Source organism: Oreochromis niloticus, linkage group LG10, assembly GCF_001858045.2.
Source record: "Oreochromis niloticus isolate F11D_XX linkage group LG10, O_niloticus_UMD_NMBU, whole genome shotgun sequence".
Classification (NCBI taxonomy): Eukaryota; Metazoa; Chordata; class Actinopteri; order Cichliformes; family Cichlidae; genus Oreochromis; species Oreochromis niloticus.
The window spans coordinates 22,008,791-22,028,992 of NC_031975.2; the positions used below are offsets into that span (position 1 = coordinate 22,008,791).

Genomic DNA, 20,202 nt, shown 5'->3' on the forward strand with positions numbered 1-20,202 from the left:
TCACAAAGTCCAGAGGACACAAGCTACACCTTAACCTGTACTACACCTCACTTCCCCACAGAAAGTTAAAAGCTAGGGAGTGCACCTGGTTGGAGTGTTTGTGAGTTTGTCTTTTTGTTTAAGATAAGGAATTTCTTTTTCACAAAAAACCTGCTGAATGAATACTTACAAGTACTCTTATAGTCAGCATTCTAGGGCAAGAATGCCGCAAAGGCCATTATTACCTGAAAACTCTTCAAACAAGAAGTGTCTTTGTTTGTGTCACTAAGCCTAGATTCAGACTTAATTGCCAGCACACCCATCTAGTGAGACTTGAAGATGGAAACTATCTAACTTATGCCATATAACTACCAGCTTTGGGTATATTTTTGAGATGGTGACAGTCACTGCTTTTTTTTTTTTTTTTTTTTTCCTTTGTAACATGCCTAATATTTTTATACTGCTGCTCTTTGTTCCTTTCTGACCCTGACCGGTTTGTTCTGGTGCTGTTATCTCCAATAATAATAATAATAGTGTCAGCTGACAGCCCATGTGTAAGCAGCATTCTTTCATCCTCACATGACAGCCATGTCACTCACTCTTTGTTTTGTTTTTCCTTCTCTCTTTCCTTTGTATTTATCTTATTTTGTTTCAAGCATTTTAATTTTCGTGTCTTTCTTTGTATTTACCTAAATGTGTCATCTCCGCCTTCTCTAGCTGCCTCCTTTTAATCTATATCACTGTGATGACCTCATTAGCGTCCTCTCCTTTTCTAAAATAATCTGGTTGTTTTTGTCCTTTACATTATCCGTGTAACAGTTATATATATTTATAAGGCACACTCTATCTTTACAACGGTTAGCTGCAGTCAGATGATATATACACACACGTGCACTTACTGGCATTTAAAGATTGTTTTAATATCAAATCTCACTGGATCATCCATTACTGTTCTCATGTTCACCTGTTCTCACTTGCACTTGCATGTGAGAAAATGACTTTTCTCAGCCATTGCTTCACACATCTGTCTTAACCTGCCTAATCTTTCTCTGTACCTCAGCTGTCTTTCTTTTGGTCCTTGTGTCCTCTATAATATACCCTGCCTCCCTTCCTCCTGTCTTTCATGTCATTTGGCTTCTCATTATACACTTCCCTGTTCCTTCTCCTCTCACTTTACTATCTCTTCTGTTGCCTCCATATTTTAGGACTGTGTTTTGCTTCCCCTTGGGTTTGTCTCTTTGTCTGCGGACCAGGTTTCCTTTGCTTTGCCATACCTTCTCTTGCGTGACTCATCCACTTGTCTCATTATCATGTCTATAAGTTTGACATATTGCAGGCACACGTTCACTTCCTGCTTTGCTATATGGCCACCTGACATTGAAATTAGGATGGTATATTTGCTTAACTTCCTGAACTCATTCACCTCAACTTATTGAAGCGTTGCATTTAAATTTGACCTGGGCCATGTACTGTATACAGTAACAATAGCAAGAGTTATGTTGTGTGTATGTTTACATGTCTTGGAGAGTGACATTTGTTTGCAGTGAGGACATAGATACTGCACTGACCCTGCTTACTGCATTATGTGTTTGTTGCTTGTGCTTGAGTCAATATTTTTGGCGCATTCTGCAGCATTAGGCCTTTGCCAGTTACTCTTTTCTCACATGACAGGTTTTTGGCAATTCAGATGAATTTATTTTTGAGAAGAGATTACAGCTGCAAAGCACAGAAAAACAGAATGACAAATGTAGAAACAAGGGACCAAGCAAGACAAGCTGGACAAGGGGAGATGTATGTGATGGGGTCAGCAAGAGTCAGGAATGAAGAGAAAGAGGGGAGATAGTGGGGAAGAGGAAACTGCAAGAAAATGGAGAGGAAAAAAATGGAAGATGGCACTTGTTCTGAAATAGAAATAGATTTTTAAAGGAGAGGAAAAAAGCTGCAGGAATTGGAGAGGGATGAAGTTAGAGCAGTTGAGGGAGTGGAGAGTGGAAGGGGGAGGGAGGGAATGATTGCAGTGCTGCTCAGTCACGAGTTTTCGAAAGAGTCATATGACTGGCAGTCACATGCTGCTGGAGTCTGTGTACATACCTCACACTGCACTGCAGCAGACACACACACACACACACACACACATACACACACATCCGTGTGCCTGTTTGACACATGCATGTTCGTAGTGTCTTCATAACCGTGTATTTGCTGCAAAATGACCTTTATAAGTGAAAGAAAACATAAGCTGTATGCAGCAGGATGACGTAATGAAGCAAAAACCATCTTTCTACTTCTTTGCCTGTTTTCTTTCTCTCCTTCTCTCATGCTGTTTTTCTCTCACAGCCTCTCATATTCCCTCTGTGTTCTTCTCTTTTTCACTGACAGCAACAGTGGTTTCAAGTGAGCCATTACCAGAGCCTAGTCACTAAAAAGAAACCTCACACACACCCTCTCCCTCCCCTTCCACCCTCCCTAATGCATTCCTCTTGAATAGGCTGCCAAGTTAAGAAGGCACATGACACAGGCTGATTGAGATCACATTGCTTTTAGCTAGCTGTTTATCCAAGTACCTCTAGATTGGGTTTCTGTGGCTTTTGACCTATAGTTTAACTGTATTTATGTTTCTCAACTAAAAGCTTTACTACTTATGATGATTTTTGATTGTAAAAAGTCAAGGGTCCAATTTGAAACTTGGTATAAAACGGATGAAGAACACTCTTGGATATGTACTCTCTTTATGCTTACGTTAATAGTGGTCTGTATAATTGATAAACACCCCACAATACAATCTTAATGACCTTGTCTCTATTTCCACCTGTGCCATTTGTTGCTACATGAATGTCATTAAGAACCAAATATGTTCAACCCTCCTGTCTTGTGATTTCAACTCAGGGTTGTAGGTCATTTGCAGTAGATGCTTCATATTTATGCTGCTTTTGTTTTTTTGTTTGGTCTCTAATTAGTCACAAGGATAAAAAGATGCAAAACAAAAATCAACAACTAATTTTAGAGGTAAATAAGTCTGCGTTCTTGGCAGTTGGGTCTATAATATTCTATATTTTGATTTTTATCTTGCAGAGCGCTGAGTCCCAGGTGAAGATGTTTGGAAAATGCTGCCAGCTTCGTCCTACAGGAGGCAGCAGCAGTTCCCTGGACAGCTCCTCTTCCTGCACCTCGGAAACCAAGGAATCCAAGGAGCAAGGCCTCCGCTTCCAGGTAACACAGGACTAAGACTATTTAAATGAAGTACTCCTCTACAAAGACATATCCATAAACCTACAAATGTAAACTGTGTTTGTATACCTTATGGTCCTTGAGGAGCACTCTTCAATTTAGTTTGACGTTTGTTGCATGTTTCAGTCACGAGCTTTGATTTGCTGGTATCATTTGAGATCAAACTGCTGAAGTAAATTGTGTGCAATCACCCCCGTTTTATATGACCAAGTCGGTCACAGCCATCTAAGGTCATATTAAGTGCTAAATGAATAACTGTTATGATGCCTTAAGAATTTGCACAATGTGATTGTGTCGGTGTCTAATGCCTAGAGGTTACAATATCAAAATATTTCTGTCATTTCCAGGGTTCAAGGTGTTCATCAGATGTGGTTATGCTGGGTGAAATGATGTTTGGCTCTGTGGCCATGAGCTACAAAGGCTCTACGCTTAAAATCCACCAGATCAGGTAAAAAATAAAAAAAAAGGAAGAAAAGAAAATGAATGCATGAATGACTTTCTCCTCACTGCTGTTTCTTGAGTTAAAAAAGCAAACATTAAATATTCTAGTTCTGAATAAAGGGACTTTTAAAAACTTGTTGAAACTATGGGATATCAGATCCTTAAGTTTTCTGAGGCCAAACAGTTTTAAGGTGAAGTGAAGGCAATAATGGGATCCAGGAAGAACATAATAAGTTGTGAATTGATTAGGTAGAAGAAGAAACACACAACCATAAATATGAACAAAGCACATATACTGATGATCTTTGTTCCTGCACTATCGTCATATCAGATCACCACCTCAGCTGATGCTGAGTAAAGTCTTCACCGCCAGGACGGGAGGCAGCGTGTACGGCAGCCTGAACACGTAAGCATTCACAAGCTTATCAACACACATGTCTCGCTATGACTCCTATGCAGAACTCTTTCATATACCAAAAGATGAGAGTATTCTCCAATCCGCAATACAAGTGTTGTTGGCAATAAATCTTATAAATGTTCTGCTGGCTTTCCCTGTTCGTCCCACACAGGTTACAGGACAGCCTGGAGTTCATTGGACAGGACAACAACACCCTAAAGCCTGATCAAAACACTGGGCCCAACAATCTGCTAGGGAACATAGGTAACCATGGCAACGTAGTGCTGTGCCAAACCCTTTATTTTTGTGCCATCAGTGATCGTTTCTCTTCTTCTGTACAAATTACAAGTAGATTACCAGTACTTTATTTTTTTATTTAATCTTAGACAGAACTTGCTCTATATGTTTATGTAATGTGTTTATTTTGGGGGGTTTTATGTTCATTTTTTGGACTTGTTAAATATACAAATGGATATTTAATTTTCCCATCACAGCATTTTGTTTGGAAGGCTCAGCTCTGTGCTGAATGAATTTTGTTGCTTATTTATTTTATCTGAAGTTTTTCACCTTTGCGGTCTCCCAGGGCGCTCTTTGCCAACAGCTTTTCTTTACAGCAACGTCTACCCTAAACTGACACAAGATTTCTCAGTTGGTAAACCGAATCGGCCATTCTATCAAACACTTAAGGCATTCTAGTATGCTTGCTCATGCTTCACGGATCCTCATGATGACCGACTATGTTACAGGTGGTGAAATTTGAGTGTCGGTTTTTGATGGTCAAGTGTTGATTTAGGCTTAGGCTGTGAAATGCTTCTGCTATAAAGATGAGCATAAAAGCCTGATTTTTAAAAAGCTCAAATGAAGAACTGTTGGCGAAGTTTTTAATTTGTGCAGATTCTCTGTCATCCTCACAGAAAATACATCTAGTTACATACATCAGAGCTGAAAATCTAACCAATTATGAAACCTGCTTTAACCAAAAAAATAAATAAATTTTAAAAAAATTACGTATAGGGTGCATTTTCTGTGAGCGATGCCACCTTTCTTGTCTGCTTGGTTGTTTATTTCAAACTAAAAATTTCCTGTAACTAATGAGACTTTCAAACAATAGGAGGCAGTGATATTTCCTCCTAACTCATTCACTAATCATGGTTCGTGTTTTTTGTCCTTTTTTTTTTCTTCTCTTCCTCCCTTTCTTCTTTTCCATGTTTTTGTTTGTGCTGCGCAGGATTTTCTCAGCTCTGCAGCCCTCGACGGGCCTTCTCTGAACAGGGCCCTCTACGCCTCATCAAGAGCGCTTCTTTCTTTTCAGGTTGGCGCTCAAAACTGACCATGATTGCTGTGTGTCAGTTGCATGCGTATCTGTAGACTGAAGTTTAAGTAATGGTGGTTGCATTGGATGCCTCTCAGCAACTGCATGCCTGGGTAGTGATTCTTGCATTAGCAGTGATAGTATTCGAGACATAGCTTGCAATGGCACTAAGCATCTGCAAATAACTTGGGTCAGATAGGAAGTGCAAAAAATTTAAAGTCAAGTGGCACTGAATAAATGAAAAGGCAGTTCTTTAAATGAGGATCGAGGTGTCTTGGAGCCATACTCAAAGACACCTCATGCCCTTAAGCTTCATCTCTGCTTCTTCGTATAAACCACATAAACCACAAGGAAACTAGGAAACGGTGGAGGGAATGTGTATTCCTTCAGGCATCTTTATTTCATTTTGTTAATGGATGCCTCACAAACAAGAACTTGACTCATGAGCCATAAAGCTGTCTAAAATCATGTATATACTTTATCTGACCCATGTCTGCAGGTGGATAACACACAGAAATGCATGTGGGTTCGCTGGTGTCGGTGGCTGTAGTATTAGTTATTTTTACAGTTTCATCTCCTTCTGTTTGTGTTATGTACTCACATACTTTTACTAACATGTTGCCTTTGACAGTGCCTGTCATACTTGGGCAATGCTTTTAGGCTTGATGTGCAGTGGGCTGTTTTTAAGTTCTTTTTTCCCCTTTCACAATCTTTTCTCAGCCTGTCCCAGGCATTTACACCAGTGAAATTGTAGCAACAGTCTCACTTCCTGACTGCTGTGCAGAGTAAAATAGCCATAGTGAAGAATTCTCTACCATCTGTGTCTATCACACACGCTTAATATGCAACTTGAAGCTGTTCCTCACTGAATAGGGCTTGTTTGGGGGCTTTGTTAAGCTTGATATGCTGCTGATTAGGTTTGGGACCGATCAGATACTTCCTTGATTGTATTGAAACGTGTATAACCATGGAAATCAAATCTCCAAACATTGCTGTATGTTTACATTGTAATCAATACCTTTGCCACACTTCAATAGTGGTTATCACTACCTCCATGTTTTCCATTTGGGGTTGGGCAACCTTTTTCCGTGGTAATCTGGTAAGAGTTATAAAAAGAGTGTTTTACTTGGCATGCAATAAGCTTCATACACATCCCTTTAAAGACATTGCACTAGCATGCAATATTGCAGTGATCAAAGAGCACCAAGATCATTTCAGCCATTTGGGTTTGGGTGTTTCACCTCTCATTTTTCTTATTTTCTTTCCTTCAGTATGTTGACATTAAGTGCAGACACACTCTGTGATATCTGTGTTACGGGGTTGTTGTAGAGGGAAGTCGGCGCTGCAGCAGATGATGTTGATAGTGACACCGAGTGAGCTGTTGAGTAACAGTCTATTACAACAGTGGTGCTTTTCACCTTATTTGTCTTCCTTGTGACACTTCCTGTTTTTGGAGTTGGAAAACAAAGGTTGCTAACTAATGACATGAGAATCAATCAGGAGCGGCCACTACCCAGCAGAGAGTAGTTCAGCACCTGCTGGAGGTTAAAGCCTTTTTTTATGGAGTTCTGAGTACTGCTCCGTTGGCTATTTTATGATATTTCAACCCCATCTCTGCTGTATTGGCTCATTGCACTCATTATTTTGATTCTAACCAAGAAAAACACCTCTTCTGCTTCGTGGTTGCTAGTCCAAGAGTTTGTTACACATCTAAAAGCATTAGCATCTCTTGTATTATAATACAACATTGTAAATCTCTAACATAGTGGCGATACGAGCATCTTCAAAATGTCTGGTGCTCCAGTTCGTTAATAACATTTTTCTTGTTCTCACAGGTCATTATTTTCTCTTTTTTTATTTATTTATTTTTTTAAATGTCCCTTTTCTGCCCTACTTTCTCTTCACCCACTCTCACCCTTAACTTTTCCCTTTCTCTCTCTTTCCTGTTTTTTCCTCCAGGCCACAGTCACCCTATGGACATGCCTGGCCGAGGGCTGTACGACGAGAGGGACAGTGGCATCGCCAGGTCTGGTACGTTAATGAGACTAGGCGCCAAAGCCCGGATTGACCTACACTCACACCACTTTCGGTCCCACAGCTGAGCTTTGAATTATGCCTACATTAAATCTGGTCAAGACTAAAGAGGTCAAGGAACAGAGAACATTGAGAGTATGTCAGGAAGATACTGGGTTGTTACACTCTACATAAAACCACACAGAAAGAAATGAAAGCATGTTGGAAGATGGTGTTGAGGTGAATACATAGCTTCTGAAGTCTGGAAAAGTTTGTCCTGTGGAAACTGACCCCTGTCTCCCAGGCTCTCCATTACCCCCACCCCTTCAAACATCATCATGTCCTATTGGAATGACTGGTACGAGGAGAACTGTGCATTCTGCTTAAACATGGGTCTCGTGCTGAGAGTTAAATATATCGTCGCTCGATACTAGCTGATAAAGTTCTAATTTAAGAACTTGGTGTCTTTTCTTGACTTTCTCCACCTCTGTACTGGGGTTAGGCTTTCAGAGGTTTTTTTTGCTGCTGCAACACTCTTATCAGTTTTCTCCTTACAAGATGCACACATTCATTCAGTTATCTCTCTTTATCTCTTAACACAAACACACAAGATCACACACCAACTAAATGGTTCATGTGACCAGTGATCACTGCCTCCTGTCAGGGCTGTAAATAACCCTGTGATCAGGGCCTGTAGAGAGAGAGTGTGTGTGTGTGTGTGTGTGTGTGTGTGTGTGTGTGTGTGTGTGTGTGTGTGTGTGTGTGTGTGTGTGTGTGTGTGTGTGTGTGTGTGTGTGTGTGTGTGTGTGTGTGTGTGTGTGTGTGTGTGTGTGTGTGTGTGTGTGTCATTATCATGCCAAGCCTGGTGTAAAGCCAGTTTGTCCAACAACTGCAGCATGTGACTATGAGCAAGCTTGCTGACATTAGCGCTCATATCAAAGGTATTCAGTAATTATAGTCTGCGTTTGTGGAAACGAAGAACAAAAATTTTTCTTTGTCTTTTTCTTTTTCTCCTTCTATCTTACATTGAGAGCACTGTTTTCAAGTCTGTCTGGCTGTGTGTAGGCGTGTCTGTGTTTGTGTGTATGATGTGTCATTGAAACTAAGTACTCTACACACTTGTTGTCTGACTAACTTGTGCCTTTTTTACTCTTCTGTCTCCAACCATTCCCTCTATCTGTTCCCTACTCCTTTCTGTGCTCCTCCTCCTCCTCATCTTTCCTTGTAGCTTCCTTGAGCAGCCTGTTGATCACTCCCTTCCCATCCCCGAGCTCGTCCTTGACCAGCAGCTGTGCGTCCAGTTACCAGCGCCGATGGCTCCGCAGTCAAACAACCAGCCTAGAAAACGGCGTCTTCCCCCGATGGTGAGATGCATGCAGACATACATCTGTAAAAAAAAAAAAATAATAATAATTAATAAAAATAAATAAATATTCCAGTCAATAAAAACTGTGTAAATGAGGAAAGACACAACAGAAAATAAAGCAGGGCAGTTTTGCAGTAGAAAAACAAACACAAACTGTTGTCTAGACAAGCAAGCAAGTACACAAAAACATTAGGGTATCAGCTGATGACTTCTCCATATTTCAAAAATTTGAGACTTCATTTGATTTCACTTCAACATTTGTAAAGTTATAAAACACTTAAAGGAAATGAAAATGCCCGTCACAGAGTTCTAAGGCTGAAAATTATGTTTCTGACCAACTTGGATATGCTTACACACATTATCACACAAAACACAGAAAATTCTAACGATTATAAAAACAAACAAACAAAAGAAACAAACTTGAAAGCTAGAAGGAAAAAAAGATTATCAGAAACAGTTTCTGAATTAATTATTTACTAGTTGATTGTTTGTTTTGTGGATTTGCCAGCTGATTGATAAGGTTTCACTCTAATCCAAATACACAAGTCAGCTTTCCCAGAAGTCACACTCAGAGTCTCTCCTCCCAATCACAAGCGCCCAGTGGTCTTTCACCCCTATACAGGGCCCCTGTCTGGCTTTTGTAAAGTTTATCCTACTAGGACTTCCTCCGAATCCAGCAGGCAGCTGGGAAAAACGCACACACTGCTGCTGTTAGTAGATACTCACAACGCCGTGACTAGACGGGATGCGGTATTGGTCTGCTGCAATCAAAGTAGCTGTCAGCCTCTGGTTGCGCTCTGGTTCACCAGGACCACCAACAATCCTCAGATTCAGTCTCTTCGTGTTCTCTTCAAGTTTTTTTTCCTCCTTGTTAGTGGTAGTATATAGAATTACCTATACTGTACTAATGATGCATAAGAGTATATAGTTAAAACATTTTGCTCCAGCACTACCTTTGTACAGACACAGGGTTGTAAATAATCAATAAAACTTGGGGCACCTGTAGGGATTGTTTACATTGACTTTTCAGTTATTCTGAACTGAATAATCTCTAACCTCCTAAACATGTTCTGTGTTCTCTGATTTAAGTTGCTGCAGATAATTTACTCACTCTGAAGTCATTAAATATAACTAAATATAGGTAAATATAAAGAAATGCTAATGGGGTGTTTTTTTTGGGAGGGGTGCCAGTAATGTATGGATTGTTTTATGCAAGGTGAGATGTAACAAATGTAGTAGGATTTGGATTCACCAGATGAGGTGTTATATATGCATTTCCTCCTCTATCCTTGCTGTAAAGTTGACTCCATGTGAATCCTGTCCTTCTTAGGTCGGTGGAGGAGAGCTTCAACATGTCGGATGAAAGTGGCGGTCCAAGTCTGGGTGTGATTCGGAAGAAGAAGATAGCCATAGGTGTCATCTTCACGCTGTCCCCCAACGCTGAGGAAAACAGCCGCTTCCAAGATTTCTTCTTCTCTCACTTTCCACTCTTTGAAAGCCACATGAACAAACTAAAGAGTGCAATTGAGCAGGTAAATTAAAGAGATGGAATTTAATTTGAGGCCAACTTTTTATTGCAGTTTTAAGCTCCTGTTCACCTTCCTGAATGATGATGTAGAGATAAGTTTGCCTGCAAAATCTAATGCATTAACAATGACATGAATGGAACAAAAAATACAAACCTTGCACTGTTTGCTGCTGTAATGGGCAGAGCTGCTGTCAGATTGACCGGTCAATAGTCATGCCTTTTTATATCTGCGGTTCTGTTTACTGGTGTCTGTTGTTGGCACTGTAAGAGCTCTGGTAGATTTCCAGTGTTAACCCGTCTTCTCCTTTACAAGTTCTTTAGTTTGACAGCTTTGTTGCCAAATATCTAAAAGTTCATGTGTGTTGTGTCACTCTCAAGGCCATGAAGATGAGTCGGCGGTCAGCTGATGCCAGCCAGAGGGCTCTGGCTTACAGCCGAATGGTGGAGGGACTCAACGAGTTCAGGTTGGACAACAGATTCTATTTACTCACTTAAATATATAAGTGATCTTACAGAGTGTAATTTCTCTCACTTTTTTTAAAATTTCAAGCTTTTGTTTTGAACACTTCTTAAAACAAAGCCACTTTTTTTTTAGGAAGTGTTTATCCATGCAATAAGGGATGTTACATAACCTTCTAAGGCAGAACTTATCCTGTAACATAAACCCTAGTAATAACTTTGAGTGACAAAAACAATGTACACAATTGCTCATAGCTTTCTTAAAACAAAATGGTTGCATTGACACTGTAGGCTCTTTCTGTTGACCAAAGTCAGCAGTGTTATTCAGTTTCAGTCATTTACTATACATTAAAAAGTGTATTTGGGAAACTGATGATTTTCTTGAATTTTTCAACTTCTGCAAAATAAAACTGGACACAAAAGGATGCTCTGAATCTTGCATCCATCTACACATCACGGGACTTGGCACATCTTATTTAAACTTATTTAAAGCATTTTATTTTGGAGGCTGCACACTGCAGAGCCACTGACCCAGCTCCACTTCGAGGTTCAGCCCTACATGAATACTGACAGAGGAGATCTGGACTTGGTCAAACTTGCTGGCATTGAGCACCACTTATTTTGTTTTCTGTTATTGAGGCCATGTAGGCATGATAGGCTGTAGGAAAGTAGCTGTGAAGGAATGGAAAAAGAGGGGTAACATATTCCTCTGTCTAGGAGACAAGGAACTGCTGCACTGATGAAGGAAGGTACTCTATAAAAGAGGCAGCCATTGTTATATATTCTGCAGAGACTCACATTTTCAAGGAGTCAGATGACACAGATTTATATCAAAATAGTTTATCAGAGTGTTTTTTTATCCAAAGCTGCTGTTGGCAAAGTCACGATGCTTTGCAAAGTGGGTCACCAAGTATCCATTTTTATGCTGGTGCCGACATTTGGTCAGCTTTAATTACCTGAGAAGTATTTTATACGCGTCTTTCATTCCAAGCTTGGTTTGTTAAGCTAGTGGGTTACTAGGGTCCTCTTTCAACACCAAGCAGGCAGTGAATGTGAGTGTGAGACCTGGGGTTTACCAGCTAGGCTGGCTTGCGTTGAGAAGAAATAACTTGTTTATTGATGATGTTCAAAAGACAATACATGTGACATTTAATATTTACTGGCTGCAACAGCGAGTGTCATAGTTTTACCTTGTGAGTCTTTGTTTATGCAATCTCCTTGGAAAAAATAAAGTTCTGGGGGCCACGAATGTAGCGGGAAATGGGTCAAAGGTCATTTGTTAAGTGTTTGTAAACTTAAATCTGCATTTATTTGCATATAAAGTGGAGACGTGAGATCTGATCACAAGTGGTCAACAGGCATGTAGGGGTGCAACTTTAAGCCAGCTGAGAACTGATATACAAACACCGCTTCTCCTTATGTGTTTATTTTATTGTTAAAAGAAATGGCATGTGTATTACTCAGACCAGCAAGAAATGTTAAGTAAAAACACTGTTTCCTGTTTCTGCCTTGACCAAATCAAAGTTGTTACTTTGTTACTGGCGCGCACACAGGAGGCCTTTGCTTTGGGGCTTTGACTAATTTTAGGCAGGCTTATCTGATCATGGTTTTAGAAGCTACAACTGAAATTCTGCCTCAGTGCATACTTTGTCGAGAATTATTTCTTTAGACCTCTTAGAAACATCGGTTCCAAGAAGGATTCGGTCTTTATTTGTGATGACATGAGATATGAAATCATAAATTTGTGATGATTGGCCTGCAGGATTGTTCGGTATGTCTGTCTGTGTGTGGTTGAGACATGCTTGCCATTATTGTGTGACTCGTAAAACGCGCCAACTTATATAATGTGCGTGCGTGTGCCCACCTGCTTGTCTCTGCCACCACTTTCACTCTCCATATACACACTGGCACGCAGTTCCCTGTTTGAGGTCCCCCTCATTGCTGCAGTCATATGCCTTGCTGACAGCCGGCCTCAGCAACCCAAGCCTCCTGAGTGTCAGCCCTATCTGTCTCAGACAACTAGTCATGAGCACCAGAATAGTAAATAATATGCAAGTGCCAGGAGGAGGAATGCTGATGCCCTGGACTCACTAAATAGCTGTAAAATCACCTTCAGATATACGCTAAATATAACAGTAGCCACTTTTGCCATTAAGTGGTTTTGACTTAATGGAACATTGCAAGACGTAACTGGAAGAAATGCCTTTCTGTGACGCTGACGTGGCTTCAGCATAGCTGGAGGGTGGGCACGCGCACACACCCTGCATGTTGGCAAAGATAAGGTTTAGTAGAAGCATCTGGACATAAATGTCACACCAGCCTATATTGGGGTTATGCCAGAATTTGGGGGTTAAGTTCGAACAGGATTTCTGTGCAAAGCAAAACACCTAACACACTGGACTCTTAATTCTCATTCGGGCACACATACAGTGAAGTTGGGAAGTTTTTTTTAGACACTGAAATTGAGTGTCAAACATAAAGCTGTATGTCCCTGAAACTTTCTAAACAAAAAATGCATAAATAAGTAAGAAGTTCCTTGAGGCAGTTGGGTAAAACTGCCCCAGAAACTGAAATTTAAAGTCGGTAGATTGGTTCCGTAGATGATATTGACAAAGTGACCTGACATGACAGCAAAAGGGCAAGCAGTGCTCTTAAAATCTACCCTGCCTCCATTCTAGTTTAGCCTTAAGCATTTGAATAATGGTGGCAAAACAGAGTGTTCCCAAAAATCTTATTAATTGGAATTATAACATGTTAGTCTCTATAAACAGCTTAACTGACAGTATTTATGATGCCTCTTAAAGTCAGCTTATGAAACCAACTTATTCAAGCCAATGAGGGCAAATGCTTGGACTGTCACTCACCATAGTGAGGTAATTTATATCTGGGTCCTCATCCCGACACAACAGTTTAATTCCACATCACAGTCGTGCTCTTTTAATGTTCACCTAAACAGCTGATGCGTGGAGGCTGAGGCTAGATTTCCCCACTCGTCTAGTGCCGGCTTGGCCTGGGACCTCTTTCCAGTGGCAGGCTTTCAGTAATGTACACCAGACACCAGGAACAAGTGGGGCTTAGGAGAGGCCGCAGGAAAAAGTCAACCCGTTTATAATACAGGAGTGAATAAAGTATTATTAGTTCATTTGATGCCACAGTCAAATGATGGATGATCTCTGCTGCCCTGCAAACAAGAAGACATAATGAGATCTGGAGATGTGTATCTGATTTATTCCAAGTTCATTCTGCTTCACCGATTGATCGCTGATCTTCTTGCTATTATCACACATTTTATCTGTCAGACTGTTACCTAACGCTGCGATGTTCTAGTTTAGCACGATTTGTTTCCGCGCTAGTACACTGATAAAGACTCGTTATGTTGGTTCAGTTAGTGACAAAGCAAGACTGCCAGCAGTTAAAATGAAATCGATAACACTAAAGATCATCTACAGCAACGCTTCGCTCTTTTTGTTTTGTTTATAACAACTAGATATTCGGCATCTTTCTATTTTAACATTATGTACTCTTGAAACTTAGTTTTATAGACGTGGATTAAGCTGGGAGGTCTGCACTGAGTTTTTCTTTTAGTTGAGGATTAGTCATAATCCACATGTAGGAAAGTGGCTGTTTGTCCCTCTGAGCTTGGGTTTAGGGATAGATTTATTAAACATCTTACTTAAAAATAGATCTGCGTGGCAGTGCTGTTAAATTCACCTAGAAACAGTGAGGCGTTAAGTTGTTTTCTTCGGAAAAATACGCAATCCTAAAATAGCTTGATCACCAGAATACTTGACCTGAAGTGAATGTCACTTCCACTGTGTGACACCTGTGTTTTCTCACAGCCTGTCTGTATCGCTCCTGTCGCCGGGTTCATGATAGGTCAGAGAGGTTGTGAGTTTACTGCAGAATTAACCGTGTTTACAGCTGTCCCGAAGCTTCCAGTAAGACTAAATCAAGAAATCAGGGCGGGGTTTTATTGCTTATCAGTAGAAGCTACAAGTCTTGTGACAGATCAGCCAAGCTGATGGCAGCTGGTTAAATCCATTTCAGTTTCCTTGACTATGCTGCTGTGTTAGCTGAAGATTGTAATTGTATTATAGATTCGGGTAATTTGTTTGCAGCAGAGTTAAAGTAAGCAGACAACTTTCTACAGAGCACCTTATCACCTGATAGAAAATGACAGCACTTTTTGTTTTCTTGTCTACTGAAAACTGCTCTTTTAATATGGGGAAAAATGGATTTGCATTTTCAAACCCTAAAGCAATGATCTGCAGTCCATATTTTAACCATGACTAAAAATTCCTGATTGTCCACATTCCTACGTCTGCAGAGATTCCCTTCTGCCTCTGTGTCAAAGCTTGGCCTCTGGCCGAGACATGCTCACCAATTCACCCCACGCTCCATGGAGACTCCTGTCCTTCTCAATGGACAAATGTCCCAGCCGAGCCACATACAGATGCATATACACCCACACACTGTACAGACCAAGAGACAAAGTTGGGTGTGTGTGGGTGCGGGTGTGTGTGAGGGCGAGAGAGAGGGTGCACGCAAGGTCGTCAGACTGTTACAAACACATACACAGCAAGGGTCTCCCATGGCCTCAGTGTAGACAGCGAAGCTCTGTGAACTGAGATCTCTTTTGTTTACCCCAAGAGACAATAACGTCCCTGTTTTCTCTCTGTCTGTTTTCTCTCTTTCCCCTTGTTCCCTTTCATTTGGACTCTCCATGGCCTCCCCCTCTTTCATCGCTCCCTCCCTCGCTGTACCTCATCCCCAGGATGACCATCTGTGACCTCTACACCATGCCCCGAGTGGCCGAACCCGTCTGGTTGACTATGATGTCTGGAGCATCAGAGAAGAACCAGCTCTGTGGTCAATTCATGAGGGAGCTTTCTCTGCTGATGGAGCAGGCCTCCAAGAACCAGTTGAGTGTCTCCCTATTCTTCCACCTACTTCACTATTAGTCAAGGAATTTCTATAGATGGCACACAGTGTCCTAGACTAAGACAAAGATGCAAGGTGCACAAAATGTATATACATGTCGCATCTTTCTTTTCTTATCAACAGAAATGGGGAACATGCAGATTCTCACACACACTTAACTATTCATTCTCTCTCCCTCATACTCCTTTGTTATGTTTAATCGCACACACAGACACTGAATGTTTCACCCTTTTTGCATCTATTTGTCCGCTTTAAAAAGTGCTGTGAATGAGAAGATCCCTGCCAGTCTCTAATTGCTTATTGTTGCTATTACAAAGCCATGTCAAACCACTGCTAATTGTGCATGTATGAATTGGTTGCAGGGCCTTTATTGAACATAGCACCCATATTCAGCAGAGTTAATTAAAGTATCATTCACTGCACTGAACTGAGGTGTTGCATAATGTTTAGTAAGATAGTAAAAATGGCTTAAGATGTGTTTTATCAGATCTTAATTAGGGAGTAACACCACAGTGGAAGCGTTCACACAGTTGAAAATATTAAAACTGTGCTTGAGAGTTTTTGTTTTTTTATATATAACTTTCTTTTTTATTCATTCATTTGTCCTTTTATCGACTATAAGCTCCATATCAAAATTCGACATCTACAACGTCACTCATTTTGTTGAAAACCAAACTATATTTTATTTTTACGTATATTTTTTACATTCAGTCATTTATACATATTAGACCAATGAGAGAACATAGATAAAGACAGATTATCATTACTGTACTACATGAGACATGGATTTTAAGACATTTGGGACTTTTCTCGTGTTCTCTAATTTCTTGCATGCTCACTGAACTTAAATAGAAGTTTTTTCCCCTAAGTAACCAGTTTCTGTATCAGCATCACCACTTAGCCGAAGTCAGTGTTTCCACCACTACTGCAACTACCTCTAAGTGCTGTTGACTCTTGAGCGAAGCGTTATGTTTCCCTGGGAACCAGTGCATTTACTGTATCACATCACATCTTTTATGAGGCATCTCATCAGTGTTCCCATGACTGATAGTTCTGATAACTCTAGCAGTCCCGGCACGCGATTGAACTCTGCTAACATGACAGAGTTGAGTCATGAGACAGGAAGGGAAGTAGACACTTGTGGTCAGAACTGAGAAGTGAATCATGCTTATGGAGTGTGTGTGTATATGTGTGTGTGTGTATGAGTGTTTCGCTTAATGTGTATAGCTGGGTATGTTTCAAACAACGGATTTGTGTTTGTGGTGTCCAGTTCAACAAGAAAGAAATGACCAAGGTTTTCCATGTAATGACAGAACATTTGACCTTACCAAAGTTGGTCAGGAGGGAGACTGAGAGAGAGAGAGAGGCCATTTCTGGACAGATGGTAATCATCGAGGGTGATCAGGGCGGTATGGCCGTAAGCTGTGCTCATAGCATGGCGGCATGGTGGTTAGCACTGTTGCCTCACATCAAGAAGGTCCGGGGTTTAAATGTGTTGAGTTTAAATGTTCTCCTAATGTCTGCGTGGGTTCTCTCTGGGTAGTCTGGCTTCTTCCCACAGTCCAAAAACATGCAGTAGCGTTAGGTTAAGTAGGAAATCTAAATTGCCTGTAAATGTGAATTTGAATGTAAATGGTTGTCTGTCTCTCTGTGTTACCCTGCTTCCCGCCCTATGGCAACTGCCCCCGCAACCCTGAATTGGATAAGTGGAAGAAAATGGATGGATGGATCGTGATCACACACTGATTCTCTCTTGATTTATTTTTCCCCCCTTAGATTCCTTCCTGCATTATTGACAGCGATTCTGACCAATCATCTGGCTTGGGTGCCCACCGTCATGCCAAATGGGCAGCCTCCAATCAAGATCTTTCTTGAAAAGCACTCCTCCCAGAGCGTCGACATGCTGGCAAAGACGCACCCCTACAATCCTCTCTGGGCACAGCTAGGTGAGACGGTCGAAGACAAACACACAGGCAGAGAGAGTGAGATGTGCCTTTGCTTGTTGTTAAAGCACCTGGGTGGAGTGGAAGTAAAACGTAACACCTGTGTTTGCTCTTTATTTTCACTGGAACATTGTTGCCATTGTTAATCATTACAACATGAAGACAAGTTAGGACTAGACTATGTTCACTACCTGCAGCTTTAATAAATCTGAGTAAGCTAGATGTCTGTGCATCATCCTAAGAGGTGTAATGCAGACATTGTCGTTTAAGTCATCTCAGAAGCAGCGGTCATTCCAGTCCACATTGCATGTGTAATATAAATGCTGTTTAAAATTGTAATAACTCAAAGTGAAAACTGGGTATACTGTTAAACTCTCCCTGATTCATGTAAAAAGCACTGCGTTGTTTTACAGAAGTTGAACTAATTGGAGTACTGAGATTTATTAGTAGTTGGCTATTAGGTAAAATCCTATAATAAATTTTAAACAGAAGTCTTAATGGCTCCTCATTTTTACTCATGTGACATGGAATGTAATTGGAAAGTGAGTTAACACTGACACCTAGTGTTAACAGCTGAGAGCTGCAAACAGATGTGTCATATGTAAAGAGAAGAGTGAAAGCGATAACCAAGTACAGTATAGTTGGTGTGTATGGGTGTGTATTTTTTACTCTCCAATAAAACTTTGTATTCAAAATATACATTTCCTGTCTGAGATTAGGGGAAAAAAATAAAATTATAAAGCCAAGAAAATATGGAATTAATTAACATATTTGTAAAAAATTACTGTTCTTTTATTTTTGTTGTAGGGGACCTGTATGGGGCCATTGGCTCCCCAGTTCGGCTGTCAAAGACTGTAGTAGTTGGCCGCAGACAGGAGCTTGTCCAGAGACTCCTTTATGTCCTTACCTACTTCATTCGCTGCTCTGAGCTGCTGGAGACGCACATGCTGGACAGTGCTGAGGACGAGGCCATTGTCATGCCCGGCTCTCTCATAACTACCTCCCTTAGAAAGGGCGAGGTGGAGGAGTCGGATTATGTCCTGGTTACCGTCCATAAACCCAGCGGAGACTACCTGTCCCAAGGGGCCCACAGTCAGCAGACTGAGACAGAAGACAGCATCTATCCATCAGACAACAGCCTGCAGAGCAGCACATTCACAGACAATGAAGTGGAGCACAGTGCTGGAGATGCGCCCAACGAGGAAGAGGAGGATGACGAAGATGACGAGGATGAGGAAGACAGCAGCGAGAGCCAGGGATCGAGGAGCAGTGTGCTTCAGGCAGGACACGGCCAGGGCACAATTCCCATTAACAGGACTGCAGAAGTGGCAGAAGCTAAGGATGTGTGCAAGGAATCTAGCAGCCGACTGTTCACAGAGGCTCGAGTGGAGACGGTGCTGCACGTCGGCTTGGCTTCCACCAGGGAGCGGGTCTGTGTGCTGGATACAGAGACCAAGGGTGACCTGAAACCTATTGATCCATCCATCCCCACAACCCTTGGATCAGATCCATCCATACCTGCCCCCACAGAAGGTAAAAACTGTGGGTTAGATGCTTTAATTAATGCAGCATCTGGAAACCAGACCACTAAAGTGCTGGCTGCTCGGCATTTGGGGATGCCTTTGGAGAAGAAGCCTCCAGATAAGAACCTGATTGCTGGAGCATCAGTGATACCGGGAAACTCTGTGACAGGGCCCATGGCTTTGACTCTACCAGAAGATGAAGAGCCAACAACAAAAGTGACTTTTCTCATTGGAGACTCCTTGTCTCCTGAATCAGACACAGAGAGTCGCGGAAGGAAGGTGGAGGAGGACTACAAGAAACACATGCAGCAGCTGCAGCAGCCATCACAGCATCAACGAGGACAGCATTATCAGCAACAACCGCAGCAGCTGCAGATGGGAGCCGAGCTAAAGACCAGCTGCACCAGAATGTCAGAGGACCAAACCAAACAGACCAAGGCAGTTTCCACCCTGCAGCGGGTACCTAGCAAGATCTCCCAGTGGGACCTGAACTGTAGAGATGATTTTGATGTTTATTTCAACCCTGGGGAAACTAGGACTATAGATAATGTTGCCAAACAACATGAGGCCAGTAGGAACAAGGACTCGGTGGACTTTTCAGCTGCTTCTCGCTATCATGAACTAGGGGATCATGGCTTTCACAGTAAGGCCAGGGTGCAGGGTTTGGGCCTTTGTTTAGGTCCAAGTAGTGGAGAGATACAGTCATGCAGGAAGGGAGAGAGGTTGTTGGATATGGAGAGGAGGTGCAGGTGTGAATCTACAGACTCTTCTGACATCTGCGTCTGCAGGGGCTGTCCTGCTGAGCAGGACAAAGATCTTGTGTTATCAGTCCCCGTTCCCCAGGATGCAAGGAGTAACAACAAAGAGGACCAAAAGCACAAATCAGCGCCCATCAATGACTGGGAAATACCACGCAACGAAAGCTCAGACAGTGCGCTGGGAGACAGTGAGAGTGAAGAGACCGAGGACTGGCAGGAGGAAGTTCTGGTGCCTTTTCCTGGGTGAGTAGAACTGATTAGTTGTTGGGGAATAAAAACTAAATCTATCCCCAAAATATGAAATGAAATAAACA

General features: G+C 41.6%; 1 protein-coding gene across 3 annotated transcripts in view; it reads left to right on the forward strand.

Annotated features, from left to right (window-relative positions):
• fnip1 (folliculin interacting protein 1) overlaps positions 1-20,202 on the forward strand; it is a 37,062-nt gene that overhangs the window by 13,492 nt on the left and 3,368 nt on the right. For 2 of the 3 annotated variants that reach the window (XM_005456122.4, XM_005456123.4), the window contains exons 3-14: positions 3,052-3,189; positions 3,555-3,655; positions 3,980-4,054; positions 4,218-4,309; positions 5,274-5,357; positions 7,317-7,388; positions 8,599-8,734; positions 10,067-10,268; positions 10,643-10,728; positions 15,498-15,644; positions 17,441-17,610; positions 18,415-20,131. In XM_005456122.4, coding sequence (XP_005456179.1) covers positions 3,052-3,189; positions 3,555-3,655; positions 3,980-4,054; positions 4,218-4,309; positions 5,274-5,357; positions 7,317-7,388; positions 8,599-8,734; positions 10,067-10,268; positions 10,643-10,728; positions 15,498-15,644; positions 17,441-17,610; positions 18,415-20,131 — 3,020 coding nt within the window. The remainder of the gene's footprint in view (positions 1-3,051; positions 3,190-3,554; positions 3,656-3,979; positions 4,055-4,217; positions 4,310-5,273; positions 5,358-7,316; positions 7,389-8,598; positions 8,735-10,066; positions 10,269-10,642; positions 10,729-15,497; positions 15,645-17,440; positions 17,611-18,414; positions 20,132-20,202) is intronic. The other variant, XM_005456124.4, reaches the window with a different exon arrangement.